Below are 27,571 nucleotides of genomic sequence, written 5' to 3' on the forward strand. Positions count from 1 at the left end.
ATGGATGCCAAGTTGTGTTAATAAAATAAACATAAATAAAGAAATAAAAGAGGAAGAATATATAATTTCCTAAATTGTAGCTAACATAAAAATAAATAAAGAAATAAAAGAGGAAGAATATATAATTTCCTAAATTGTAGCTTTATGAAGGCAAGACTTGGGAAATAAGGCATTCTTTGCTTAGTGAAGCAACATGTAGTAAAGGAAGATCCTCATAAGGGAAACAAGGTAAATAAAAAATGGAAATAGTTCTTAAATATGCTTATTAAGTTGAGACTACCTTTTAACATCTTTGTTAAGCCCCTCCCTTTCCAAGCAAAATGTACTACTATCACATTTTAATTCACATAATATTCATCAATTTTAATATCAAAGTTCTCATTACCCAAGTAATTGACTATATGTTTCCCATTAAAATGAAATTGACTTACACCTAATCCTTGTAGTAGGTAATTTGCAACCTTAAATTACTTTTAAATATTTGTCTCATTTAGAAGATTGGGTTAATCTTTATAAGATAGTAACTTAACCATATTATTATTACGTTTAAAAATTCAAGCATAATTTGATAGATAGGATACAATTTACCATTTCAAATGTCATAGTTTGATCTCCAACTTCACAAAATTTTAGTTAATTTTCATATTTAGAAAGTTCTCTTCCATTTGTCAAGAAAAAAAACTTTATACGAGTTTTTTTAAAAAATAGTTACATGAGTTATTGTAATAAAATTTTAATTTAAATTATTAGCTTAATTTAGGACTCTGTAGTAATTAGTTTTTATAAAACATTGAGGTATGTGAAGTTTTTTCCTCACATATATCATAGGGGTGTTCAAATGATCCAACAATACAAACAACTCAGACTATTCAATCCAAAATGTAAGGGTAGGATTGGGTTAAGCTTTTTTTTTTTTTGTTGGGTTGGATGGAGTTGCGGGTTGGCTAAAAGAAATTTTGGTTGACCCAACCCAACCCAACTAGATATATATATATATATTTCTCTTTGTTTAAAGGCTATTTACTTTGTATTGATTGATTTGTGAATTTTTAACATTTTTCTTTTAAAATTGTTATGATATTTGTTTTTGTTTAAAATTTATAATAAATATCATAGATATTTGGTATTTAACATTTGAGTTTTATAAGAGTTTAGTTATTAGTCATGTGTTGTAGATAAGTTTACATATTTTTAATTAAAAAAACATAAGTAATAACCCAACAATCCAACTCAATCCAATCCGAATTGTGAGGGTTGGGTTAGGTTGAGTTGGAGACTTTATTTGGGTCGCAACCCAATCAAACCAAAATTTTAGACCGATCCAAAAAAATACCCTCAATCCAATGTACACCCGTAATTAATGTCTATAGTAAAATCAGTTTTTGAATAAAAAAAATAAAGATGTATTTTGAAATACTTATTCAACGTTGTATGTTTCTTTTGTTTTTTGTTTTTTATTTTTAGTATAACTCAACATTTTTAGATGATCAATGATTTCGTCAATAATAATTATATTTTCTTTTAGGCTAATGATACATCATGACAGAGAAACCTACAATGAATACAAAATAAAATAATCCATATACGTATGGAACACATCCATTAATATATTTTCTAAAAAAAATTCAATCGTATATATTTTTAATTGATATACTTTTAATAATTATACTTAAATTTAGTCCATGGTTTGATTTTTTTTTTTAAAATTATCTTTATTATTTATTAGCCTTGTCACCATAAATTTGGAAACGTCATAGTGGATTTTGTTACTTAAAGATTATTATTATTATTTAATCAATTTCGATAAAGATTAGTTTCGAAGGACTGAATTTAAAATCTATAGAAAATAGTATAAAGAATAAAATTGAACTATGTCCAAACATTAATTAAAAAAAACAAAAAAAACAAAAAACTCACTACCACGGAATCAAGGGTCAAATCAGTTCACAAGAGAAAATGAACCAATTTAGGAAGTTGAATCAAGACACCTAGGGATAGTATGAACAAAGAAGGGAAAGGAAAAAAAAAAACCTTTTTAGTCTCTAAGTTTTAGTTTTAGTTTTTATGGTTGTTTCAAAATATTACATTGAGTTTGATTTAAATTTAATCTAGTTTTAAAATGTTATAAATACACCCTTAAGATTGAACTTTGTTTCAATTTGGTTCTCGTGTTTCAAAATTTACACTTTTAACTTTGATGTTTTTATTAAATACTCACTTTTAGTCTTTGATATTAATGTCTATTAATTAATTTAAAATAATTATGAAATAAAATTTTAATTTTAATATTGATGAATAATAGTTAAACATAATTAATTATAATTATTTAAAATTAACTAGTAGATATTACCACCAAATAGAGTAATAATCGGTTCAGTTTTTGTCAGTTTTAGGGCCAACGAATAATTGGTTTTGGGGCCAACCAAGAATCAAACCAAACCAATGGTTTTATAAAGAGTGGATCCAAATCAATATCCAATACAGAACAAAATTAATGAATTAGTTTTTATTTAGTTCAATTTAATATCAGTTTGGTTTATGATTTTGATATTTTCTTTTATTCTTTTCCAAATTTTTATTTTTATTTTCACTTTTGTTTTGAATTGCTTTTTTTTCGCTAATTTTAAATTGAAATTAGGTCTATTTTTTTAATAATTGAAATTTGATATTTGATTTCTTTTGGATACTTTTTTTAATAAAAAATATACATGCGTCATAATAATTCATATTTTTTAAAAAAATCAAATAACCACGTTAACTAAAATACTAAAAGATATATAATGTTAGAATTTATTTTTTAGGACATATATATACCCTTGGCTTGATTCGATTTTGATTGATTTTTTAAATAAAAAATCAATCCAAATCAATATTTTTTGGTTTTTACCAAATACAAATCAATATGTTCAATTTAGGCTAAAAATCAAATCAAACCATTAGATCGATACGATACGGAGAAAAAAGTTGAAAGGAAATTCAAAACTCAAAACAAAAAAGGTAACATATTGAAAGTTGGAAACAATTATGTAAAGAGGAATTGCGTAAGGTTAAGATATAATGTGGTGACAGTGAAAAGGCAAAGGGAGAAAGAAAGAGAAGCAAAAATCAAAGGCAAAGAACGAAGAAGGAAGGAAGAAAGAAACGAAAGAGAATCGAGAGAGCTTCCCTTCCTTCTGTGTTATTTTGAAGTTTAGGTCTGGATTTTCCTTCAACAATCTTAACTTCCATGACTTCCCTTGTGGGTTTCTTGCCTATGAATCGCTTCGATATCGTCCAGATTTATCGTCAATACTGTGGTAACAACTTCCTGTTCTTTCCCCACTCTTTCAAATTCTCGGTTCCGCCCTTTTTCTCTTCAATTCTCACTCAACTTTTGTTTCCTTAAACCTTTAGAATCGATTGCAGTATTTTTTGTTCATAGAAATCTATGTCTGCTTCTTGTCTTCTTGCTGATGTATGTTATCTTTGAAGATATGGGTATGTTAAAGATTTGGGTGCTTTTATTTATTTTTTAAAAGATGGTTAGTTGATAAGTGATTTTGGATGGTTAAGAAGTTAAGATGTATTTGGTCTGAAGAAGTGTAGGTGCCCTTATTTTTATTGGGTTCTGCTTCTGCATTAATAGTTTGGATGATAAAGAATGTAAAAGATTCAGTTTATGGTGCTTCTTTTGGAGCATATGATGCATCAGGTCTATGTTCATTTTCTGCTTTGGTCAGTTAGCTTCCTTAGAGAATTATGAATTAATTTTTCCAAATGAGCACTTTTATTACTTGTAGGTTGTCTGAGGAATAGTACTTTTTGCGTCTCTCAGAGGACATCCGAAAAAATTGGAACGATACATAGAAGATTTGTGTGGCCCTTGTACAAGGATGGTGCAGAAATCGAGTATTGATCCAGAAAAAGAAGCTCTAATTACTGTATTATGATTTCAGAGTCTGAACCTGCAGCCTTTTAGGAGGAGAAGTTTGAGTCTTCTTAATTCTTATGGACAGATAAAACTATATTGTTTTATACTTTACGAAGAAATAAAATAGTTTAGCTTTTCTGTTAGATGACAGCAAACCAGAGTAAGTGGAACTGAGAAAATGTGGGGTTAGTGGAGCTGAGTGGAAACACTAAATTCTACGGAAAGAAAGACAAATACTATCGTGTTCTGGCTCCTGATTGTTTAGATTCAAGATAGTTATATCATATGTGGTGATCACTTCTTTGTGTCATTGAATAATTGTTATCATGTGCATGGGTTTCTTCTGTCTACTGATTGTGTCAAGGTCTTCCTATTTTAGTTTGAATGTATTACCTCTTTGTTTCATGGAAAAAAGATCAAGATTGTGATTTCTGAAATCTCTCTTGTTGATTAAACTATGAATTAACGTACTCCAGTCTGATTTGCATTGCATTTGGAAATCATATTAGCAATTAATGGAGACTTAACTTGTTTACTAACTTGTTTATAGATATTCGATCTCAAAATGGCTTTTGTCATGGGAATGAAGAATCTGGACAAGTTGAAACACAAATGGCTAAAAGTCCAAAGCAGGCACTTGCAGAGCTCTTAATATATGTGCAATCATCACTGCAGATGGGGTATATCCCTCAAAACCAATACTGTATACCTTGTGATGCTTTGTTAGTTGTACTCTGTGTCAATAGGCTTCGATATAAAGCATTTACTCTGTTTTATACGATTCAATATCTTTTGTCCTTCCAAACTAAGATATTTTCCATACATTTTTTAACTGACAGATATATGAAACTAAGATTGTTCATCTACTCAATTATCAAATGAAAATAATTTTTAATATCAGACATGGATGCTTGCAAGTTTGATTTCATTTAGTTCTGGTTTGGTTTAGTATTTTCTTGCAGTTCAATAAAAAGGAATGTTACATGGAGAAAAACTAGACATGCCAAATTTACAACTGGATAAATGAGGCCATCTCATGTCATTTTTGTACTTCTGTAGCTTTACATCGTATAAGAAATACATTTGATTACAGCATAAAAGTTTTTCTTATATTAATCTAGGTTATCTGAAAAGTATAAATTATATTTCCAGGAACTCAATTGTTTATGAACTATCGAAGCTGATGTCATATCTAAACTTTATGGTAAACTCCTTATCAGTTTTCTTGGTTTTATACTCTACTCTAGTTTCCTTTAATTTGGCAAGCTTTTGGTATTAGCTGGTGGCAATGTTAAATTTTTGTACTTTGAATTTGACGATTTTATTTTGTAGGTAGACTTTTCAGAATTTTCACGCTTCTACGAGTTTGTCTTTTTTGTTTGTCGGGAGAATGGTCAAAAAAATATCAGTAAGATTTCTTCTCTAGATTTGAATATAAAAATATGTTTTTGTTTCCTAACGTGAAAGATAACATGAAATGTGCACTGGATAAGTTGTTTTTCTTACATTCTGATATATATATATATATATATTTATTTGAATTACAGCTGTTAGTATGGCAGTTAGAGCATGGAGATTAGTTTTGAATGGAAGATTTCGGTTACTTAATCAATGGTGTGACTTTGTTGAGGTAACCTTTTCCCCCTTCTCTTTCATTCTGTTACTATCATTTTCATTAACTTGGGTTTATGCGACCTAACAATTATGGAACATATGTACAGACACATCTGGATAAACGCTCATAGATATATTTTACAAAAATGCATGCGGAGAGAATAATAATCTTATTCATTAATCAAGCTGAAGATATATATATATATATATAGGCAACTAAGAAACCCTATTCTAGGAGATATAAAATTACAATAAAGGATAACTAATCATAATTACAATATAAATACATATTATAACACTCTCCCTCAAGCTGGAGCAAATATGTCAATCATGCTCAGCTTGTTGCACAAATAGCTTATTCTTGTTTCGTTTACTCCTTTAGTAAGGATATATCCCAATTGTTCTCCAGTCTTCACATATCCTGTAAATATCAACCTTTCTTGTATTATCTCGTGAATAAAATGATAGTCCACTTCAATATGTTAATTCGTTCATGAAATACTATTTTGGATGCAATGTGAAGAGCAGTTTGATGATCACACCATAGTTTAGCTGGCACAGTAACACTGAAGCCCATCTCAGATACAAGTTGATGTATCCACACTATTTCACATACAGATTGTGTCATAACTCTATTCTTACTCAGAGTGAACATTCTGTTTTACTTTTCCACGACACCAAGTTTCCTCCTACAAATACACAATATCCATAAGTCGATCTTCTATCTTCTCGAGATCCAGCCCCATCAGCATCTGAAAAACATTCAACCTTTGTATGACCATGATCTTTATATAAGATCCCACGTCCAGGTGGGACTTCTAGATAACATAGGATTTGTTCAACTGTAGCCCAATGATCCACTGTCAGGGAAGACATAACTGACTCACAATACTCACAGAATAAGCAATGCCAGGTCGTATCACTGTTAAATAGTTTAACTTATCTTCTATATCTCTCAGGATCTTTAAACATTTCTTCTTAGCAAATTGCAAATTTGGTATCATCGGAATACTACATGATTTAACTCCTAGTTTATCTGTCTCAGACAACAAATCAAGTGCATATTTTCGTTGGGACAAGTAAATACCTTTCTCGCTTCTCATTACTTCAATACCCAAGAAATACTTCAATGGCCCCAAATCTTTGGTAGAAATTGACCTTGAAGAAAAGTCTTGAGAGAAGATATACTTGATACATTATTTCCAGTGATAACAATATTATCAACGTATACAACAAGTAAAGTAATACCATTGTGAGATCGTCGATAGAATACAAAATGATCGGACGTACTTTTCTTCATAACAAAACATTCGAGTGCTTGACTAAATTTACCAAACCATGCACGAGAACTTTTTTCAATCCATACAAAGATTTTCGAAGACGACACACCTTATCATTCTCCCCCTGAGCAACAAACTCAGGTGGTTGCTCCATATAGACTTCCTCTTGAACACCATAAAGAAAAGCATTCTTAATGTCAAGTTGATGCAAAGGCCAATTGTGAGTAGTAGCCATCGATATAAATAGTCGAATATAAGTTAATTTGGCATAAGGAGAAAATGTATCAAAATAATCAGTCCTATAGATTTAGGCATAACCTTTGGCAACAAGACGAGCTTTCAACCGAGCCACTGTTCCATCGGGATTGACCTTTATAGCAAACACCCATTTACACCCAATAGCCTTCTTTTTAGTTGGACGGGGAACGAGATCCCAAGTACCATTATCATCCAAAGCAGTCATCTCCTTAATCATTGTACTACGCCATCCGGGATGAGATAAAGCTTCATGAACAGAGTTAGGGATAGAGATGGAATCAATAGATGTGATAAAGGATTAAGTGGGAGAAGACAACTGATTATAAGAAACAAACGAAGAAATAGGATAAGTACTAATGCGTCTACCTTTTCAAAGGGCAATGGGAAGATCATCACTTGGTCCTGGATCAAATGTCGAAGAAGATAGTTGTGGAGTACATGGGCCTGAAGGTGGCTGGGGAGGACACCTGGAGTAGGACTTGAGTAACTGGAGGGTCAGAAGGAGGAGACACGGAGGAAGGTGGAGGAGAGGATGGTGTAGAAGAGGTAATCTCATAGATAAAAAGATCATCCATCCTCTGACACGGACTCGACAGTGATGGACTAAAGGGTATATCTTCGAAAAATATAACATCAGGAGAAATGAGATACCTATTTAGAGTAGGACAATGATAACGATAACCCGTTTGAACATATATAGCCTAAGAAAATGCATTTCAAAGATTCTGGATCTAATTTGGTATTATTTGGACGAATATCCCGAACAAAACAAACACAGCCAAAGATCTTAAGGGCAATAGGAAACAAAGATTTCGTAGGAAAAAGAGTACGATGAGGAATCTCTCCATTGAGGACAGAGGGAGACATTCTATTAATTAAGAAGCAAGCAGTGGACATAGCATCTGCCCAAAATTGCTTTGGAACATGCATTTGAAAGGACAAGGCACGGGCTCTTTCAAGGAGGTGTGTGTTCTTTCTTTCAGCAACTCCATTTTGAGATGGAGTGTCTGTGCAAGAGGATTGATGAATGATGCCATGACTATATAAGTAAGATCCAAGTACATGAGAGAAATATTCACCAACATTATCAGTTCGCAAGGTTTTGATAGAGACATTAAATTGATTTCGAATCTCAACATGAAAAGCACAATAATGAGACAATAACTCAGAACAATTTTTCGTTAAATATAACCAAGTCACACGAGGATAATCATCAACAAAAGTAACAAAGTAACGAAAACCTGTTTGGGACACAACTAGACTACCTTTTCCTTTTCTTGCCCGTTCCTCTGACGTTGGGGCTTACAATTCACCTTGTGACTCATTCCTTCGGTTGAGTGTAAGGACCCCAAATATCATAATAGACTAACTCAAAAGGAGCACTGACTCGTTTATGAACTCAAGGACTAGAACTAAGGTAATGAAACTTAGAAAACTTACACGAATCACAATTCAAAGACGACAAGGAATGAAATTCTGGATAGAGTTTCTTCAACACGAACAACGATGGATGACCCAAACGCAATGAACTTCAAATGGGGATGTAACTTCAAAGCAATTCACAACTTTCAATATCTGATGGTAAAAAATGTAAAAGCCTCGCGACTCATGTCCTTTACCAATAATCTTCTTCATCATACGATCTTGAAACAAGCAATAACCAAGAAAAAACGAGACAAAATAATTAAGGTCACGAGTAAGCTGACTAATAGAAATTAAATTAAAGACAATGGTAATACAAAGGACAAAGAAAGTGATGGAGTGAGAGAAATGGTATTGAATCCAACAAGAAAAAACAAGACAAAACAATTAAGGTCACGAGTAAGTTGGCTAATAGAAATTAAATTAAAAGATAATGGTAATACAAAGGACAAAGAAAGTGATGGAGTGAGAGAAATGGTGTTGAATCCAAGAATAGAGGAGGTTGATCCATCTGCCAAAATGACAGACGAAGATGAGATAGGGGAGAAAGGCTTTAGAAAATAAGTTAGAATTATCTGTCAGGTTGAGAAATAGGCGAACCAGATTGAGAACTCTCAATACAAAGAACACGATTGGAGGCTTCCTCTAATGATGAAATTTTATAATCAGAAAGAATTTGTGTTTTAGCCATTCCAAACTCAGGTAAAAGTCCATTAAAAAATGTCATAACAGTCATATTTTCTCGTTGAGCTTGTTGAATTTTGACATCGGGACTAAACGGCAATAGTAAAGCAAGTTTAGTAGCTGTCTTCTTAAGTCTCATAAAGTAACTTGTAATAGATTTTACGTTTTGTTCAGCTTGAAAGAATTGCATACAGACATCAAACATTCGATGAACGTGTTCTTTTCTAGAGTTTAGAAATTCTAAGAATTCTAAGAGTTCCTTCACAGAATCACAATGATCTACTAAACCAACAACCTCACTTTCAATAGAATTCTTAATCTGAAGATAAAGTCGAACGTCATCGCAAAGCCAAGCCTTTTTCTTATCATCTTTTGGTGACTCCTCAAACACATGGTCATCCATATCTATACTGATCAAATAAAATTGAATCGTTTGACGCTAATCATAGTAATTAGATCCATTTAACTTATGTTCAGTTATCTTTGATGCTAGGGGAATTCCATTAGATACCATCATATGCTTCACTTCATCCATTATGGGTCAACAAACAGTTTATAGATCTCACGAACAGAATAGAAATTAAAGATGAACCAAAGAGCAAACACAACTCCAAATTGAAACAAAACAAGAACAGACCCTAAGCACAAAAAGGGTATTTTTCCAAATAACTCACAATCGAGTAGATTTTAATGGAACAAAATGCACGGAACAATCAGAAAAGATGAATCAAGAACCCAACCGACGGAACATAAAACGGTGGGCTCACGCGTTCCCACGTGTCGGCACGTGGCGAGGGATGAACTTCTTTGTGGCGGCGCGTGAACCTCACGTGCGGCCTTTCCCGACGACTAACAGTTGCAGATTGGAGCGGACGATGACGACGCTTCTCTTGGGATGGGTTGTGTAGACAAATGGCCATTCAAACTTGATGACTCAATTCAACCCCTAACTTTGTGATAAGCGTAAATCCTAGCATAGCCGTCAAACGAATATTCTAAAATCCTAGACTGCTCTGATACCATGTTCTCAATACTTTTGGAGAGAATAGTAGTCTTATATCATTAATCAGGCTGAAGATACATACATATATATATAGGCAACTAAGAAACCCTAATTTAGGAGATATAAAATTACAATAAAAGACATCTAATCATAATTACAATATAAATGCATATTATAACACCTTTATCTCAGTGTTTGAAGTAGATGAATTTGGGAATTTTAGGTATTTTTCTACTTAAGCTAAATCTACCAAATTTCTTCTATTTGGTTTGTGCAATTATGCTATTTTTTTGGTGTTTTATTCTCCAACTCGTTCCTTGAATTAGTAGTGCTATGTAGTGTCATTTATCTAAAGGATTCTGATGTATTTAAGTTCCATAGAATAATCAGCGACACAATATTTCTGAGGATACTTGGCAGCAAGTCTTGGCTTTCAGCCGCTGTGTACATGAAAATCTGGAAGGGTATGATCCCGAAGGTATTTGTTATTTATTTATTATTATTAATTTTTTTAATGGAAGTAATTTTTTAGACATCATTTGAATTAAGAAAATTAAGACATGGGAATTACGTCAAGTAATCCTTATCCTCTACTGTTGAAGTTTTTTCACCGATACAAGTGAATTGTCTCATGAAAAAGTATATTTTTTCAATTTATATAAGAAAAATATAATGCTCCACTTTCATGTTTAACCTTCTGTTTTTGTTCATCTGTGTCCTTGAGTTCCAAATAGTGTTATATGGTGGGTGGAATATTTCGACTAACAGCTGTCTCCATATTCTTCAAATATGGAAGTCCATGTTTGAATGCGTTGGATATGCAACACTCGTGGTGGTAATATAGCCTTTAAGTACTTTTATCACTAAAGCTTATGAAAAATACAGAAAACAAAAGTTAAAGAAGAGCTTCATAGTCTTGCAATGGATGGATACTTGATTTTTGATTTTTTTCCCCGTACTTTTATATAATCAAAATTTTCTAATTAGCTTGGGTAGTATGCCTCACTTCTCTTGAAGAAAGAGCATCAATACTAGCCCTTACTCTTTTGAAATGTTGGGTATAAGCAGAATGCCTCTCTTTTCTTACTGTAATGTATGGAGTTACTCAGTTGCGTACTTCTATCAGGTGCTTGGCCTGTTCTAATTGATGACTTCGTCGAGCACATGTACAGGTTTGTTTGTGGAGGTTTTTACGGATTCAACAAGTTTGAAGTTGAATGTGGTTAAATTCTGGCTTGTATATCATTTTAAATCCTCGTTATTATCACGGTTTAGCCTTGTTCTACTAACACTTGGTCTGCCGATAATTATCGTGCAGGCAGTCAGGATCTAATAAAGTCTCAAAGTTTTGTTGTAATTGTGGAGACTCAGAATCACAGTCGGGTGTATTTGAAGATTCTCTTTCTGGTATAGATTATTATGTTCATCTGTCGGGAAAAAAAAATACTGTTCTACATATGGGACTTCCATGGGATGCAGAATTGTATATAAGCCTTGTTTTACTGGTTTTTATTGTGTCAGGATTAAAGTTTTTCCCTGGTTTGAAGAGGAAATTACCTGAGGACATGCAAATGGACGGCATCATGTCTCCGAGTGATCCTAGAACCGGCTCCATGGAGTTAAGTCCTGTTTTGAGCGTCAAGAAAAGTAGATTTATGGCTTGCAGGCCAGTGAACTTGGAGATAAACTTACCATCATGTACTGCAGATGAGAACACAGAGATGGTTCGACATAATAGTGCAGTAGGTTCCAAATCTCCTTGTGCTGTTGAAGGTTGTCTGTCAAAAGGTTTTGCTGGGCTTTTCTCGACACGTTTGTTCTTAGGATTGGACCAAGAAAGGAAAGCGTCATTCACGTGAGCACGAGCGACTTATCCCTTATGATATTTACAGGTTGTAAGATCTACAATGTCCTTTTTTTTTGTTGTGGTACAGCATTTTTAATCAGACGAGTCGATGATTTGGCAGCAAACTAGAACAAAGGATTGATTAATGTTTCTAATGAGGGAAGAGAAAATTAATGATTTGGCTTTACGTTGTAATTAGTCTGTTTCAATTCAAAGAACGAATAAGAATCTACATAGTTTGTTTTATTCTATACTCTTATCAATCCATTTGGCTTTAATGATATGATTCAACTTTGGAGATTGTGTTGAGCCGTTCTCATTGTCTTCTCTATCATTGTTTCCATCTGTTCCAAAATTGAATTTGAATTTTCTCCTTGTCATCTAAAACACCGTTTTCTCATCTGGGGTCTTTATTTTTAGTTCTCTCTCGAACTATATATAGAAATTAAAAAGGAAAAAATGGTCTGTTATAAATATAGTAATCAAGCAAAAAAAAAAATTTCAAAAGAATTTGTAAATATAGTAAAATTTAGATCTAGTTCTCATGGTCTATTACTCGTTAGTAAGAGTCTATCACCGATAAAGTCTTACTAATAGGAGTCTATTAATGATAGAATCTATCATTGGTAGATTTTGTTATATTTACAATTCTTTAAAAATATTACTACACATAATTATTAATCTTAAAAGTTCTATCCCATTGCAATTACCCATGAAAAAAGAAGTGTAATTTTAACACTATGTAACCATAAAAAATCAATTGTTATCGATATCTTTTGATACGTAAAAATCAACTTATTATTTAACATAAACATCAAAACAGAGGTCTAAAATTAGAACAGTGTAAATTCCTTGTAGATAGCCATTAATAAAACACCAAAAAGTTGATAGGAGAAACAGAAATAGATGGGGATTGTTTTCTGGTGCCATTACAGAGTGGATTTTGAGTTTCTAAGACGGACCAAATAGATCAAAAGGGAAAAGGATTGCTTGGAAATTGCATCTTCTTATGAGAGGGCAGTCCACAATATGAATGGAAGTTGCAGTGTATTGGAAGCAAAGGAAGATGTTGGAGAGCAAAGGAATGTGTTTGTATGACTTGCATTCCACTTGTGGAGTATGTCCTGTTGCACCTCTAATGGCATCACTTATATTTTCTAAGCCATACACCTCTCCAAATGGAAAAATTCCTGCATTTCAACCATTTCATAAACACAGTCTTCTCCACATTATTAAACCAAAAAAACTGATAACATAGTGCCAAGTAATGTCATGGTTTTTAGAAAGTGAAGTCTAAGTAGTTGAAAGGAAGTTATTAATTCACCTAATAACATAGGATGCTGTATGTCAGGTGTGATTCTTAGCATTTAATGTACTGTGTCAACCTTCCTTTGAGTTGTCTTAAAATATACTTTCTTGTCAGTATAGACAATCGTTTAAACTTTTGAACAAGATTTTGAGTGGTGTTTTGAGTATGTGTATCATTAGTGATTTGATAAATATTTGACATGATAAGCTAAAGGATGATATAAGTGTTCATACGACGTGTTACGAGTGATTTAGATCAAAGGGTGTAATCAGTAATAAACAAGAACAGAAATGAGAGAGCTAAGAAAGTAACAAGATTTGGACTGAAAATAGCACCCTTAGACTAAAATAGGCCTAGGAAAAAGGCTAACTTGAGTCTTAGGCCAAGCCAACATGCTTGACCTTGACCTAAAAATATACCCCTAGTGAAGCATGCCCCGACTCAAAACATGACTCTTGGCCAAAAATAGGTCTAAGGAAGATGCTCGACCTCAACTTAGGTTGACTCTTGCAAAATGTCAAACAGGGCATACCCCTCGTGTGCCCCTACTTGAGGATTCTAAGGTTTATTCTAGCGTGAATAAAAAACCTTATGGAGGATAATCTAGGTCGACTATTCCTATATAAATACATCCTTGTAACTTCAGGGATGGTTAAGTCCATTCTCACTTTCAAATCCTAAAGTTTCCACAATATTTTACTCTTTAATTTAAGTATGAGAGTGTGTGTGACTAGTACCATGCCATTGTGTATGTTTTTTTTTTTTAATTATTATCATTATTATTTTTTTTTAGATCACATTCATCCCTCCTCTAAAAAATTTGTGAAAGTCGAGCTCTTTTTCCTGTCTGCATTTTGCATCAACATGTAGACTAACTACAGCTAAAGAATATATAATATACTTTCTTTATTGTTTTTTTTTTTTGGCGCTTGTGATCTAATTGAACACGTTTGAAAAGCTAATAGGAAGTTTAGTGAAGCCTCTGTTTTCTTTTCCTTCCTATCTCCTCCCATTATCTCTTGATAGTTGGTAGAAATTCTATCACTTAACTTACCCCATTTTGGTCTAAAATATTAACAGTAAACTAGTATAAGGACCACTAAAACAATTTTCAAATCTTGAAGAACTAAGAAGTATGGTTAAGAATAATTTCCCTTACTAAGGACCAGTGGAATATTTTTGGATGAAGATCAAAGTTTTGTTTAAATTTTTAAACACAAACCTCTGTTTGCTAGGATAATGAAGAGATCAAAAGTTTGTTTAAGCTTGAGAGCAGTTTCAAAATATGCATGTTGAGAGAGCAATGGCTCAGAACAAATTCCATGCCTTTCCCACTCTTTCTTCCACATTTCCTCATTCTCCTCCACCTCAAGAGATGGCCATTCTCTATCCAATTCATTTTTCAGGTCCAACATCTAAAAAAAAAAAAAGAGGAAAGAAAACAAAGGCATTTACAAACAAAACATCATAATGAATTTGAATCATCAAACCCTCTCTATATATCTATCTCTTTGTCCAGAAAAAATACCTTTGAAGGATCAAATTTTGTTCCAATTTTGCAATTGGGAATCCCATAAGAAGAAGGCCAGAAGCCATAAATACTGAAAGTGGGTCTTGCTGGTTTTTGACAGGGCTTCAAATTGCACAAAGAAATCTGCCACTAATGCTTACCAAATAGCCACAAATAAGCAGAGAGATCATAATATAACTCAAATGGGTACAAACAAAAATTTGATTACCTGTTGAACAAGGTAAAAGAAGTCATAGTCTCCACTGCCTTTTGAAATCAGCTGAACAAGTAAACAGGGGGGGGTGGTGGATGATCAGTTTGGTCAATTTTGAATACAAATAAGCAAAGTGTAATTAATTACCTGAGAAGAGTTATGTGATGCAATGTCTTGACATGATATGGTTACACCAAGAAGCTGGAAAAGGAGAAAGAGAATGAGCATTGGAGTTGGAGAATTGAGATGGATTCTATTGACAGTTTGCTGATGGAACTTCATTTGGATACTCATAATTTTTAAGGAAAAAGAAATGAGATAGATAATAAAGTTTGGGGGACTGAAATTTATAGGCAAAACCTCTCGTTATGTGGGAAAAACCAACCTCTTAAAATCAGACCTAATGTTTTGTAGGTTCAATTTAATGGCCAGCTGAATTGAACATTAAGGACAGCTAAATATTAAGGTTTGCTTTATATTATTGTTGGAGCAATTACAATTAGCTCCAACTTTTAAAAAAGATCATGAGTCATATACGTCTTGTTGGATTGAAATTCTTGAAGCAATATTTTGGGATAGAAAGTTTTCCTTCACTCCAGCTTTCGAATTTTCGGGTTGAATCTAATTGTTTGAAGGTAGCTAATATGTCACTTTCTTCATCGCGAAAGATTGAGATTTTGATTAAGGGTTGTCTCATTCTCTCATGTTTGTTGTTACCATAATGTATTGGTGCACTATGCCACTCATAAAGGCTTGGGAGGAATGAGCGTGTTCCATTCTTCAATCTCTTTATCTTGAGTGATTAATTTCTTTGGTGTTTCGTAATATAATCATATAGATTGTTAGAATTTCTCGACTTTTTCAATTGTTTTATTCTAAAAAAAATATTGAGCTCGAAAGTTGTTCTATAATATATTAGTAGGTTAGTATAATTGTTGACATAGTGATTGAGAATTTAATCTTTAAAGTTGAGTTGCAACCATCTCCAACCAATATATAGGACTGGCTTTAATGTGGTTAATTAAATGGCATCTAATTCCATGCATTACAAGCTAAGCTGAAGCGTTCTTAAAATTTTTGTTACTTTGCCAAAAATGGTATTGGTGATGGTCCCATCATATGTCATTACACTATTTATCTTATGTTTTTAGTTTTCTGCTTTTGAAAAATAAGCTTAATATCTAATCTTCAAAATTTATCTCTGTGTGTATGTATTTATATATATATTTAGTTAACTAGTTAAAAAAACTTAATTTATTTTATTTTTTCTGTATATTGTAGATATATTTAATTTTTTAAGTAAATTATTTAAAAAAGATTAATTGTATAAAGAAAACCTAGTTCTATTAAAAAAAACATCGTACTTTTCTATTTAAAATATCTAATAATTATTAAACTTTTAATTTTGTATTCAATTAGTTTCAAATATATTTAAAAAATTAAAATTCTAATTTTACATCTAATTAAACTTGAGAAAATCTTTTATTGATTTAAAAAAAATGTCCAATAAAACTAGACGCAAAATTGAAATTTAGGTTTAATATAACATTTAAATTTTAACATTTTAGAGACTGATATTTAATACAAATCTAATAGTTTATGAGTTAAAATTTTTAACCTTTATTTGAACTTACATAAAGTTTTGATTTTTTTTAGTAATACAAAAAGAACAAAGAACTAAAAGGATATCAAATTACAAGACACAACATTATCGATCCATGGATGATCTTCAAGTCAAACAGAAGAGACATTAATTTGTCGTACATTACATGTCTGAATGTGAGTAATGATATTATACATTTGTAGACAAGAAGAGAAGCATAAAACAACACCTCGTTGACCAAACTGAACATTGCTCAATTGATATATGAATATGCTAGAAACCAGTACTAAAAAAAGACAATACCTCCTCAATAAAGAAAAAAAAAAAAAAAAAGCTTTAATGTCATCAAATAGGCTTGCACTTCGACCACATAATAAAACCACTTTTCAGTAGTCATATTACAAAACTTTACGTTGGTATGCACAAGCACAGCTCTATTTTCTATTGAGAGTAAATTCTATTCCTAACATGATAATCTACATTGCCGGAACAGAAATCAAAATAGTGTTAGTTTGAAGGGTTTCTGTGAAATGTCAGATACAAACAAGAGAACAAAAGTTATGTGTATGATTTGTTTTAAAGGAACAGTATGAGATTGATGAGAAAATCCTAAGCCGCCCCTCCCTTTTGAACAAGTGTGTGGCGCTTGGAGCATACAGATTTTCATCTTATTCAACTTTCTTTCCCAACAAAACTCTCTTGGATTCAGCTTTGGACTCAATTCCAGAGCCTTCATGAATCAGATGGAAAGTTCAAACATCCCCAAATTCCAACTTCTGGAAACTGCTATTTCTTCATTTTTGCTTCTCCATTTAAAGGTCAAACACCTCTTTTCACATCTCTTCAAAATTACTACTCAAAACACTAATCAACCCTTTGAACCATTACTTCACTCTTTTCATCTCTGTTTCTTGAAACTATGTCTTCTGCCCTATATTTGTCTCCCTCTCTCTCTCCTGTCTGCAAGTTTCAAGACCATTCAAGGAAGACCCATCACTCCAAAACACCTAACAAAGAAAACCCACGTCCTAAAATTCCTTTAAACACTCAAATCAGTAAGAGAAATCTGCTGAACTCCACAGGTCTAACTCTTCTAGCAGATGCCTTCTTCAATGTCTCTGGTTCGGCAAGCGCAGAGCCAGAGAGTCCTATTGAAAGTGCTTCAAGTCGATTGTCTTACTCGAGATTCTTGCAATATTTGGATGAAGGGGCAGTGAAGAAGGTTGATGTTTTTGAGAATGGTACAGTCGCCATAGCTGAGATTTATAATCCTGTATTGGACAAGATTCAGAGGGTTAAGATCCAGTTGCCTGGGTTGCCAAAAGATTTGATAAGAAAGATGGAGGAAAAGAATGTGGATTTTGCAGCTCATCCTATGGAGGTCAACTGGGGGCCTGCAATTCTTGATTTGTTGGGAAATTTGGCCTTTCCATTGCTGTTGCTTGGTTCTTTGCTGCTTCGATCAACTTCTTCAAACTCTCCTGGAGGACCCAACCTACCATTTGGACTTGGAAGGTAGCTTTTTAAGGCTTTTGACCATTTATAATCTCTTTCTTGAGGATGTTGTATTGGTTCAGATCAACCTTTCGGGATTAGGAGACTGGTAGTTCCTATGTTTGATTCTTTTTATTCCATTGATATAGTCTATTTGTTAAACATTGTCAATTAGATTACTTACTCTCGGGTTAGAGTTAAATGCACCCGAGGCCAAAGTTTGATCTCTGAGCTCTTGAGGTTTGGCATGTCTACTGCTGTGTTATTTAAGGAATATGTGGTGATCTATTTTCAAGTAGGTTAAATCATTTAGGTCTGAATAACTAAAGGCTCAATTACAGAGAAAATTGAATGTTTAAAAACCAAATCTTTTAACTAAAGAAACAATTATGGAAATTGAGAAAGTTAGTGGTTATTATATTGGTTATAATAATTTGTAGGTTGTAATAGTGTGTGCTTGGAATGCAAACTATTTTAGTCTGAGTAGGACATGATAAATACTTACAAAGAAAGAAGGAAAGAAAGAATGAGAAAACAAAGAGTGATTTGAAATAGTAACAACCTACTCATAGTAGGTTATAATAGTTGAGAACATTAATTATTGTAATTGAAGCCACAAATATGAAAAGTGCGTCATTGGGCTATAACAGCTCATGCCACCCACTTGAAATTGTGGCCTAAACACTCTTAATTAAGTAGATCTATTACAATATTCTAACTAAATAAACAATCTTAATTAAGATCTTTCTAAAGTAGAGAGCAACCTTAATTGTCAACCAACATTAGAAAAGAGAAAATTTTCTGTACTTTTTTTGTATACAGGAGCAAGGCCAAATTCCAAATTGAACCCAACACAGGAGTGACATTTGATGATGTAGCTGGGGTTGATGAAGCGAAGCAAGACTTCCAAGAGATCGTGGAGTTTTTGAAGACTCCAGAGAAGTTTTCAGCAGTTGGAGCAAGAATACCAAAAGGGGTTCTCTTAGTTGGGCCACCAGGAACAGGAAAGACTTTGTTGGCTAGAGCCATTTCAGGGGAAGCTGGAGTTCCTTTCTTCTCTCTCTCTGGTTCTGAGTTCATAGAGATGTTCGTTGGGGTTGGGGCCTCAAGAGTGAGAGATTTATTCAACAAAGCAAAAGCCAATTCTCCATGCTTAGTTTTCATTGACGAGATTGATGCTGTTGGGAGAATGAGAGGCACTGGCATTGGTGGAGGAAACGATGAAAGAGAGCAGACATTGAATCAGTTGCTAACTGAAATGGATGGTTTCACTGGTAACAGCGGTGTGATCGTCATCGCCGCCACAAACCGCCCTGAAATCCTCGATTCTGCTTTACTACGGCCAGGGAGGTTTGATAGACAAGTAAGCTAGTATTTCTTCTTGTTCTTGTCTGTGGTTATACGAAGCAATGGTGTTTCTGCTATTTTTCTTTCTTTTTTTTTTTTTTTAAATACAATATGTTACCTCTTGATCATTAACACATACTTTATACAAATTGTGCTAAGCTCAGGTTGTTAAGTCTTGAAAACACATCCCACAAGTAAAACAGAAGATGTACCAAAACTAGGATGAATAGAACATATAACCCTATACTTTATAGGATGAACCTGTATCCATTTCAAATATTGAAACTTGTATAGAATACCTTATACAAGTGAACGAAGGATTGAAATTTTTGTCATATCAAGCACCCACTATTGGATTTTATGTATCTTCATCATCTCTAATAAAAAGAACAACTCAATAGCCAATTTTGATTTCAGTAGTCTCAACTTATCAGCCGATTTGGACATAGGTTACAGTGGGATTACCAGACGTGAGAGGAAGAGAAGAAATCCTAAAGGTCCACAGCAACAACAAGAAGCTAGACAGCGACATATCACTCAGCATTATTGCAATGAGAACGCCAGGCTTCAGTGGCGCTGATCTAGCCAACCTAATGAACGAAGCTGCAATTCTAGCAGGAAGAAGAGGGAAAGAAAAAATCACACTTAACGAAATTGATGATTCAATCGACAGAATCGTTGCCGGGATGGAAGGGACTACAATGACAGATGGGAAGAGCAAAATTTTAGTGGCTTACCATGAAATTGGTCATGCCGTGTGTGCGTAAGTTGTTTAAAACAAACAAATATTGAACTTTTGTAGATGGGTTTTGGTTGTTCATGAAATGTGGATTTGGAAATTGAACAGAAGCTTGACAGAGGGTCATGATCCAGTACAGAAAGTAACTCTAATTCCAAGAGGACAAGCAAGAGGATTAACATGGTTCTTGCCTGGAGAAGACCCAACACTGGTTTCCAAGAAGCAATTATTTGCTCGAATAGTCGGTGGACTTGGAGGTAGAGCAGCTGAGGACGTGATCTTTGGGGAGCCGGAGATCACCACCGGCGCTGCTGGAGACCTGCTACAAGTCACGCAAATTGCCAGACAGGTAAATAATATGCACTTCAAATCATGTTATAACTTATATGATTTAACAAAGAGAAGGGTGTAAACTTGTAGATGGTGACTATGTTTGGGATGTCAGAGATAGGGCCATGGACATTGATAGATCCAGCAGTACAGAGCAGTGATGTGGTGATGAGAATGCTAGCTAGAAACTCCATGTCAGAGAAGTTAGCAGAAGATATAGATTCATCTGTACGAAATATAGTAGAAAAGGCATACGAAATTGCAAAAACTCATATTAAAAACAACCGAGAAGCCATTGACAAATTGGTAGATGTTTTGTTAGAGAAAGAAACAATCTCAGGAGATGAATTTAGATCTATTCTTTCAGAGTTCACTAACATTCCCTCAGACAATGGCATTCAAACAAGTGCTTCTATACCTCAATTGGTCGAAGCCTAGATATCATATCTTCGTGTATAAGTTAGGACATCAAATTACGAATATGCTTCTGTATTTACATAGAATAATAACGCTAAGATGCTTGTATAAATGAAATGTTGCAACTTTTCAATCATCCTTCATTCTTTTCATGCTACCATATACAAAAGCTTTTGAAATATTTGGTCCAAATTTAAAAAATTAGAAGTTGAGAGAGCAAGATGGATACTGGAAAATATGTTCAAACAAACATTTAAAAGATCATTTTTATATGAAAAAAAATATACTTTTGATTGATCAAGTTAGAGTTATAATAGAAGAATAATATGGAGTTTCTTTTTAATTTTAGAATTAAGATGAAGTTCATTTTCACAAGTTAGATCATCTAATTAGTTCAATGATTAGTTAGTCCTACGACTATTTTTACCGTTGTTTCTCCTCTTTTTTCTTTTTCAAGTTTCCAAGGTCTAATAATCTAGGTATTACATATAAAATTCTTGTCTTTCCCTTTACGTTCTTAAATTTTGATAGGATTTGTTTATAATTTAATTTGTAGTTTAAAACGTATTATTTGATGATTTAGTTAGTATAGAATGTGCCATGATGACTTGTCTTCTTAAGAAATTTAAGAATATATAGTTCTAAGACTAACCAGTTTCCTTTCTAAATCTTTGTTTTGATTTTGAAAAAATTCTACTTTTTTTATCTACTATTTTGTAAAATAAAAAACTCAATAATATTATTGGTTTTTCTAATCATCAAAAGTATTGAATTGTAATAAAGAGAAGAGATCTCACAGCTTGAGTTTAAGACACATAAAGAATCAGTTATTAAAAATGGTGAAATTTTAAGGTTCCATTTGAAAAAATATTAAAAAGTTTTCAAAATCTAAAAATTAGAAAAAAAAATTAAAATAAAGAATACTAATTAACCAATGTCCAAACTAATTAAACAATTATGTAGTGTCCAAAAGAAATTCAATAAGGAGAAATTGTGTAGGATTGGTCAAAAAGAAACACCCAATTGATAAAATGGCTATTCATGATTTATGGCAAAAAAAAAAGGTGACATGTAGGATCCATTCTAATGCTTTATTTCTCTATTTTACCCTCCTAAAATCCCAAGGTGACTTCAAATGTGGAGTGTGTAGATCTCTCCACAAATTTAGGTATTTTTTTTGTTTTTACATTTTAAAATTTGTTCCGAGTATATTTTGTTAGGATTTGGTTAGTGATTTTTTGTTTTTAAATATAAATTAAAAATTCTATGTTGTGTTTTTATATATAAAAAAAAAAACTCTACATTTACGTTTCTATTTTAAATCGATTCTATCATTATTGACAATAGAATATATAAAGAAAAAAAAATTATCTTTTTATCTCCATATCTCTAATGGAAAAAGGACTTTTTATGATTGATTATATTCCTAGTCTACTACTAGCATTGTTTGATCTTTTGATTATTAGAATGGTGGATTTGGTGGTGATGAATCTATTGTAGGTAACATGGGAAGTTAAGACGAATAAGTTGTTTAGATTTTACCCCAAGACTTTGGTTTTTCAGGATTTTAGTTTTTAGTATGGACTATTTGTGTTCAGTATTTAATATTTACATTTGTAGAATATTAGCTATTACAAAATATTTGAACGGGATTTAAGTCATTTTTAGCATAATGGGAGTGACAAAATATGACAAAGATTCTTGATATTACAAAGTATTTGCATTCTAGACTAACGGAGATTTCAATTGCATTAATATATGTGAGTGATATGATGAAATTTTAAATGTTTGTGAGTAAAATGTATTTGCGACGATCATGAGTATAAGGTATTTGTGGGGCTCAATAGACTTCATTTGATAGCTATTTTGAAAACCATGCATTTGCTTATTTCATTTCTAAATTTTAAGTTATTAATTATAATATTTTACTATTAACTGTTTGTTGGTGAAAATGAACACATAAAATATAACTTTTTAGTTTTCAATCAATTTTTAATTATGTTTTTCAATTTTTTGGTAGCTTTATTTTTATTTGTATGATATTATTTTTTATAACCAAACTTAGTCTTAATATGCTATTTGATTTAAATGGTTTTTTAAGATTCATATTTATTCAAATTTGACATTTACGAGATTTGGGGTTGTTAGAGTTTATTAGATTTTGTTTTAGGTTGTTAGATTTTTCCTTTAAATGCACCATAATGATAAGGATTTGGTAGTAAGAGTATTTTTGTCAATTGTTAAAATTAATAATATCAGGTTTAGTTGTTTGGTCATTTTCATGAAGTAAAACTTATTTGGTTATTTTTCTAAAACGTCATTTCGTTTTGGCCAATGGTGAAGAGGGGTCAGCCCAAGGGAGAGAGAGCATCAGAGAACCAGTGGGCTCGTCGTTATTGGGCCATTTCTCACAAGAGGGAAATGGGCCTTGAATGGGCCTCGATTATGAACCCCGTGGTGAATTAAAAGACGAAAGGAAGGGCCCATCAGCAACTTATCATATCACTTTTTTTTTTCCTTGTGATATTAATTATTTAAATTTTACATTATAAGCCTAGATTTTCAGTTTTATTTCCTTATAAATTTATAATACGGTAAATTACTTCTCTTATTGAAAAAGATAATCCCCCATTACTTTTATTTTGAAATTTATCTATAAATTGAAGGAAGGTTTACTTTTGATTTTTATGTATACATTTGATGAATTATATTTTAACCTTATCATAAAGTTTATTTTCACTTTAAAATACACATACAATTTAAGTGTTTTCTTTTTCTTTTTTGGTAAAGGGACAACTTTAATTAGAGCTAGTAATTTTGAAAACAATTGTTAAACAACCTAATCTTATTGAAACTATAGGATACACATGGTTATTATTTGATAGATATAAAAGAGGAGGGTTTCTTATAATTAGTTCATAATCATGCAACTTGAAGTTTCACAAACACTTGCTATCTTGCTTCCATTTACGAAAATAAGAGTAAGGTATAACCTAGATTTTATATAAATATATGCACCACTTTTTCTATGAACATAAAAAAATAAATTTTTAATAAATTTTTAAAAAAATACAAAGTGCCAAGTAACAGTTTTTAATTGGGTGAAATAGGGAGTTGCACAATACATGGGTGAAGCCTTACTACACCTAAATTCTTTCTCAAAATTTAATGTGAATTAAACTCGCTGGCGCTTGGTCTTGCTCTCAATCTTGGTTGCGGTCTTGCTTTCGCGCTTGTTGAGGAATGAAATGGAGAAGAGTTGTCGATTTCGACCAGATCTAGGTATGAAAAGGAGGAGGATCGTCGATTTCGGCTAGATCGATTGAGGAATGGAATGGACGAAAATCGTCAAAATCATGGAACGGAGGTCATGCTCGATTGTCAAGTGGATGGGTGGAAATCTCTGGAGAAGGAGAAGAAAATCATGTCGGAGCCAAAGAAGAAAAGGAAATCGCACTAGAGAAGAAGGAAAGAGAAAAAGAAAGGGTAAATTTGTAACTTTTGAGATGTATACCCTAAAGCCTTGTAGTTATATGTTATTTAAAATAATGGTTGATTATTATATATATGCAGTGATCCATTAAAGAAATATCCAAGGTTATTTTATGTAACTTAAACAAGTATGTGGTTGACATACATATAGATCATATTTAAGTGATAACCTAAATAGTCTGTAGTATATGGATAAGGTTAGGTATCTTATCTTGATGCACGGATACAACTCACTTTGTAATTGTTACAAAAGTTAAAAAGTGTTACAAATGATTTGATCCTAATCATTCATGTGAAGACATACGAGTGGGGATATCCTATACAAAGAGTTTGTATAAGACTAGACTGCAGAATGATTAACCTCCCTTTATAACACCGTTGATTGAGGAGATTAACATTTTATAGGATGACCATAAGTGACTCAACCTTAATCATTTGTGAGTTATAAACTCTTTGTTGAGGATGATATCTTAAACTCTCGTTGGCTCTTGTAGTTTGTAAACACTGTATTGAACAAACACTTGTGATATAATAATATATGATATTTTCTTCATTGTTGTCTATGAAACATGGGATATTTTATTTTCTTTACCACAAACCAACAAACGAAGATCTCTGGTTGTCGTTGTAACTTAAGCATGTATGTGGAGACATACAGGTGGATCATGCCTTAAGTGATAACCAAAATGGTCTGTAGTATATAGATATAGGGGGGAAGCCTTATCCTGGTGACACTACGGATGCGACCCGCTTTGTAGAAGAGTCACAAGTATTGTGACTTGCTATAGATGGTTTAATCCTGATCATTCATGTGGAGACATGTGAGCAAGGGCGTTCTATACAAAGAAGTTTGTATAAGACCGGACCACGAAGTGTTATAATCTTGTTATATAATGCTATTCATGACAGAGACTTCACTTCACTAGAATGACCATAGGTAACATGACCTCAATCCTGAGTGAGTTGGGAACTCCTACCTTTGAGGGCGATCATTTGATTTGCATAGATGCGAGTGGCCAAATTGCCGACTCAACCTATCACTTTGGGGATTCATCTGATTTAGGAGCTAGAAACTCAGCTACACAAGATGGAATTCACTTCTTCCCCGAAACAGAAGTAAGTAGATAGGTTTTTCCCTTAAGAGCTGATTCTAGGGCTTGAACGATGCGGCGTCACACACTTTCTCATGGTCTGAGAGGTGTCCACACCTAATAGGACTATGTTGTATTTTTCATTAGAGGAATCAATGGTACTTAAGGAGTTAGATGTAACCACAGGAGCAAAATAGTAAATTGGCCTAGCTGTACTTACGAGCATCTGTGAAGAGTTATCGTACTATTGATTGGTTATATCCGATGGACACAAAAATATATCTGTGGTGAGAAGAGTACAGCTATCGGTCTTTAGTGGAGTGTCTGGCAGTTTGCGGATAGTGGATCTCGTGGCTAAAGAGTTTAGTCAGCTATTCACGTATGGTTGGAGCTTCAAGCCACAGGTCCATAAGGTCCTCTTGGTAGCTCAATGGATTCAACTTGAGAATCAGTTTTTGGGTCAGTTTGAAGTGTTTAAATTGACAAGAGGGAGTTTGATTATATATGATATGATTAAACTGGTCAATTATATATGGTATAGTCGACATGATGTATGAGATACATTAATTGGAGGAAAAGGATATAAATATGATTTATATCTAGTGGAGGAGAAAATGACTATGGTTTATATGTTGCATATGATGTGATATTAAAACTATATATTATAAATATAATATGATTATATTTATTTATAATTAAACAATTATGAGATAATTGTTGGTGGTTTTCTCCATAACCGTACGTGAAAATGGGAGGTTACATTCACTTTTTCATAACTGATGGATAAAATGAAAATAGTTTTCATTTTGCAAATAGATCGGATAATCGCTTCACGAATTGTACACTGCCCATCGTATACCAAACGAGAGCCTACACGATAGCTCAAGTTTTCCTAAACGATTGTGTATACGAGCAGTCGACCTAAACGATCATATAGCTTTTTCTAAACGATCGCGCGCGAGCAAGGTTTCCTAAACGATCGTCTAAATGATCAACCCCGATTACCTAAACGATCATGCACCTTTTACTAAACGATCAAGCATCTATCTATGATAGACATAAAATCTCTCCCACTTGCTTGGTCATTGTATACGATCGTAATTTCCTCCTCCCCTCTACCAAATCCAACAAATCCCACACCTCTTGGATTCTCACTCCGAGAACACTGAGGTTACTGAGTGGTGGTGTCCTCCTTGCTGCATGTTCATGTAGAAGACCATTCGATGGTGAGTGACAGTGAGATTTGGTGGACGATTGACTTGGCGTTGTAGCAACAACGAGAGTTGCTGGTCTTGATGAGAGTGAGAGATACAAAGAAGAAAAGTTCTTCAAAGGTGAGTCTCTTGTTCCTTTATTATCTAACTATTAAAAATATGTCGTAATTTGTTAGTAGATGCATAACTTGTATGTTTGTTTGTGAATGCGGTATTTCTATCACAATGAATTTGGTACGGTCTTGCTTCCGCTCATAGGTACTCTTTGATATTAGTTCCTTCACTCTTATCTACAAGGACAGTCCTTTGATTTGTATGGGTGAGAATAGTTAGAATTTTCGACTCAATATATCTACCATTTTAGAGATAGTTGCACAAGATAGAATTCACTCCATAAGGAATTTCGAAAGCACACATGTTCATGATTTCGAAAACAAATTTCGACAACATTCTATGTATTTCTATGTTTTCACGATTTCCAAAACGAATTTCGGAAGCACATGCGTTCACATGCTTCCGCTGAGGAATTAGATTCCTTCAGTAAATTCACTCGTTGGTGATGTCAACAGAAGGTCATTTGGATTTTTTTTTTTAAAAAAAATTGAGTCAATTTGCTGTTGGATAAGAAATTTCGTCCAATCATAAAATGACATGTGTCGATCATTTGGTCATTTGATCACAATAATGGGTCCATCAACTTCAAAGGTGATAAAGCCTAAGACCAGATAAATTTGGTTGGGTGATGACCAATTGGGCTTTGAATCAGAAATGAATTGCACATGTCCAAAATTCAA

General features: G+C 33.0%; 3 protein-coding genes and 1 non-coding gene across 8 annotated transcripts; 3 read left to right on the forward strand and 1 right to left on the reverse strand.

The window, feature by feature from the left end:
* Positions 1 to 3,031: 3,031 nt before the first annotated feature.
* LOC120080000 (DCN1-like protein 2) lies at positions 3,032 to 12,308 on the forward strand. 3 transcript variants are annotated; one of them, XM_039034510.1, is made up of 10 exons: positions 3,039 to 3,296; positions 3,780 to 3,888; positions 4,461 to 4,590; positions 5,063 to 5,114; positions 5,243 to 5,318; positions 5,458 to 5,540; positions 10,553 to 10,649; positions 11,298 to 11,343; positions 11,490 to 11,578; positions 11,693 to 12,308. In XM_039034510.1, exons 2-10 carry the CDS (start codon positions 3,873 to 3,875, stop codon positions 12,028 to 12,030), a joined length of 927 nt encoding a protein of 308 aa, XP_038890438.1. In that variant the 5' UTR covers positions 3,039 to 3,296; positions 3,780 to 3,872; the 3' UTR covers positions 12,031 to 12,308. The 3 variants fall into 3 exon arrangements, with proteins under 3 accessions (XP_038890439.1, XP_038890438.1, XP_038890437.1); XM_039034511.1 differs by lacking the exon at positions 3,780 to 3,888 and having other exon boundaries at positions 3,032 to 3,296; positions 11,298 to 11,393; positions 11,693 to 11,819; XM_039034509.1 differs by lacking the exon at positions 3,780 to 3,888 and having other exon boundaries at positions 3,041 to 3,296.
* On the forward strand, positions 3,806 to 3,906 carry LOC120080654. The gene has a single exon (XR_005482605.1). It is a non-coding gene; the product is annotated as a U6 spliceosomal RNA (small nuclear RNA).
* Positions 12,309 to 12,844: 536 nt separating the features above from the next.
* On the reverse strand, positions 12,845 to 15,425 carry LOC120080311 (ribonuclease 3-like). 2 transcript variants are annotated; one of them, XM_039034948.1, is made up of 5 exons: positions 15,198 to 15,425; positions 15,066 to 15,116; positions 14,855 to 14,980; positions 14,549 to 14,741; positions 12,845 to 13,207 (listed from the first exon to the last, which is right to left on the reverse strand). In XM_039034948.1, exons 1-5 carry the CDS (start codon positions 15,342 to 15,344, stop codon positions 12,969 to 12,971), a joined length of 756 nt encoding a protein of 251 aa, XP_038890876.1. In that variant the 5' UTR covers positions 15,345 to 15,425; the 3' UTR covers positions 12,845 to 12,968. The 2 variants fall into 2 exon arrangements, with proteins under 2 accessions (XP_038890876.1, XP_038890875.1); XM_039034947.1 differs by having other exon boundaries at positions 14,855 to 14,986.
* Positions 15,426 to 17,250: 1,825 nt separating this feature from the next.
* On the forward strand, positions 17,251 to 21,116 carry LOC120079971 (ATP-dependent zinc metalloprotease FTSH 6, chloroplastic). 2 transcript variants are annotated; one of them, XM_039034465.1, is made up of 5 exons: positions 17,251 to 18,168; positions 18,970 to 19,510; positions 19,944 to 20,257; positions 20,342 to 20,582; positions 20,679 to 20,821. In XM_039034465.1, the coding sequence occupies exons 1-5, from the start codon at positions 17,573 to 17,575 to the stop codon at positions 20,682 to 20,684; spliced, it is 1,698 nt and encodes a 565-aa protein (XP_038890393.1). In that variant the 5' UTR covers positions 17,251 to 17,572; the 3' UTR covers positions 20,685 to 20,821. The 2 variants fall into 2 exon arrangements, with proteins under 2 accessions (XP_038890393.1, XP_038890392.1); XM_039034464.1 differs by having other exon boundaries at positions 17,252 to 18,168; positions 20,654 to 21,116.
* The last annotated feature ends 6,455 nt before the right edge of the window (positions 21,117 to 27,571 follow it).

This window comes from Benincasa hispida, chromosome 6, assembly GCF_009727055.1.
Source record: "Benincasa hispida cultivar B227 chromosome 6, ASM972705v1, whole genome shotgun sequence".
NCBI classification, from domain to species: Eukaryota; Viridiplantae; Streptophyta; class Magnoliopsida; order Cucurbitales; family Cucurbitaceae; genus Benincasa; species Benincasa hispida.

What these genes read in the sequence shown, in the direction of transcription:
- LOC120080000 (XM_039034509.1), top strand. Translation starts at nt 3,227, where the DNA reads ATGACTTCCCTTGTGGGTTTCTTGCCTATGAATCGCTTCGATATCGTC. An exon ending in GATTTATCGTCAATACTGTG is followed by an intron (nt 3,297 to 4,460) that starts GTAACAACTTCC and finishes ACTTGTTTATAG; the next exon opens with ATATTCGATCTCAAAATGGC. An exon ending in GGAAGGGTATGATCCCGAAG is followed by an intron (nt 10,650 to 11,297) that starts GTATTTGTTATT and finishes TACTTCTATCAG; the next exon opens with GTGCTTGGCCTGTTCTAATT.
- LOC120080311 (XM_039034947.1), bottom strand. Translation starts at nt 15,344, where the DNA reads ATGAGTATCCAAATGAAGTTCCATCAGCAAACTGTCAATAGAATCCAT. An exon ending in CAAAATTTGATCCTTCAAAG is followed by an intron (nt 14,742 to 14,854) that starts GTATTTTTTCTG and finishes TTTTTTTTTTAG; the next exon opens with ATGTTGGACCTGAAAAATGA. An exon ending in CATTATCCTAGCAAACAGAG is followed by an intron (nt 13,208 to 14,548) that starts GTTTGTGTTTAA and finishes GTTGAAATGCAG; the next exon opens with GAATTTTTCCATTTGGAGAG.
- LOC120079971 (XM_039034464.1), top strand. Translation starts at nt 17,573, where the DNA reads ATGTCTTCTGCCCTATATTTGTCTCCCTCTCTCTCTCCTGTCTGCAAG. An exon ending in ATTGGTCATGCCGTGTGTGC is followed by an intron (nt 20,258 to 20,341) that starts GTAAGTTGTTTA and finishes GAAATTGAACAG; the next exon opens with AAGCTTGACAGAGGGTCATG. An exon ending in TCACGCAAATTGCCAGACAG is followed by an intron (nt 20,583 to 20,653) that starts GTAAATAATATG and finishes GTAAACTTGTAG; the next exon opens with ATGGTGACTATGTTTGGGAT.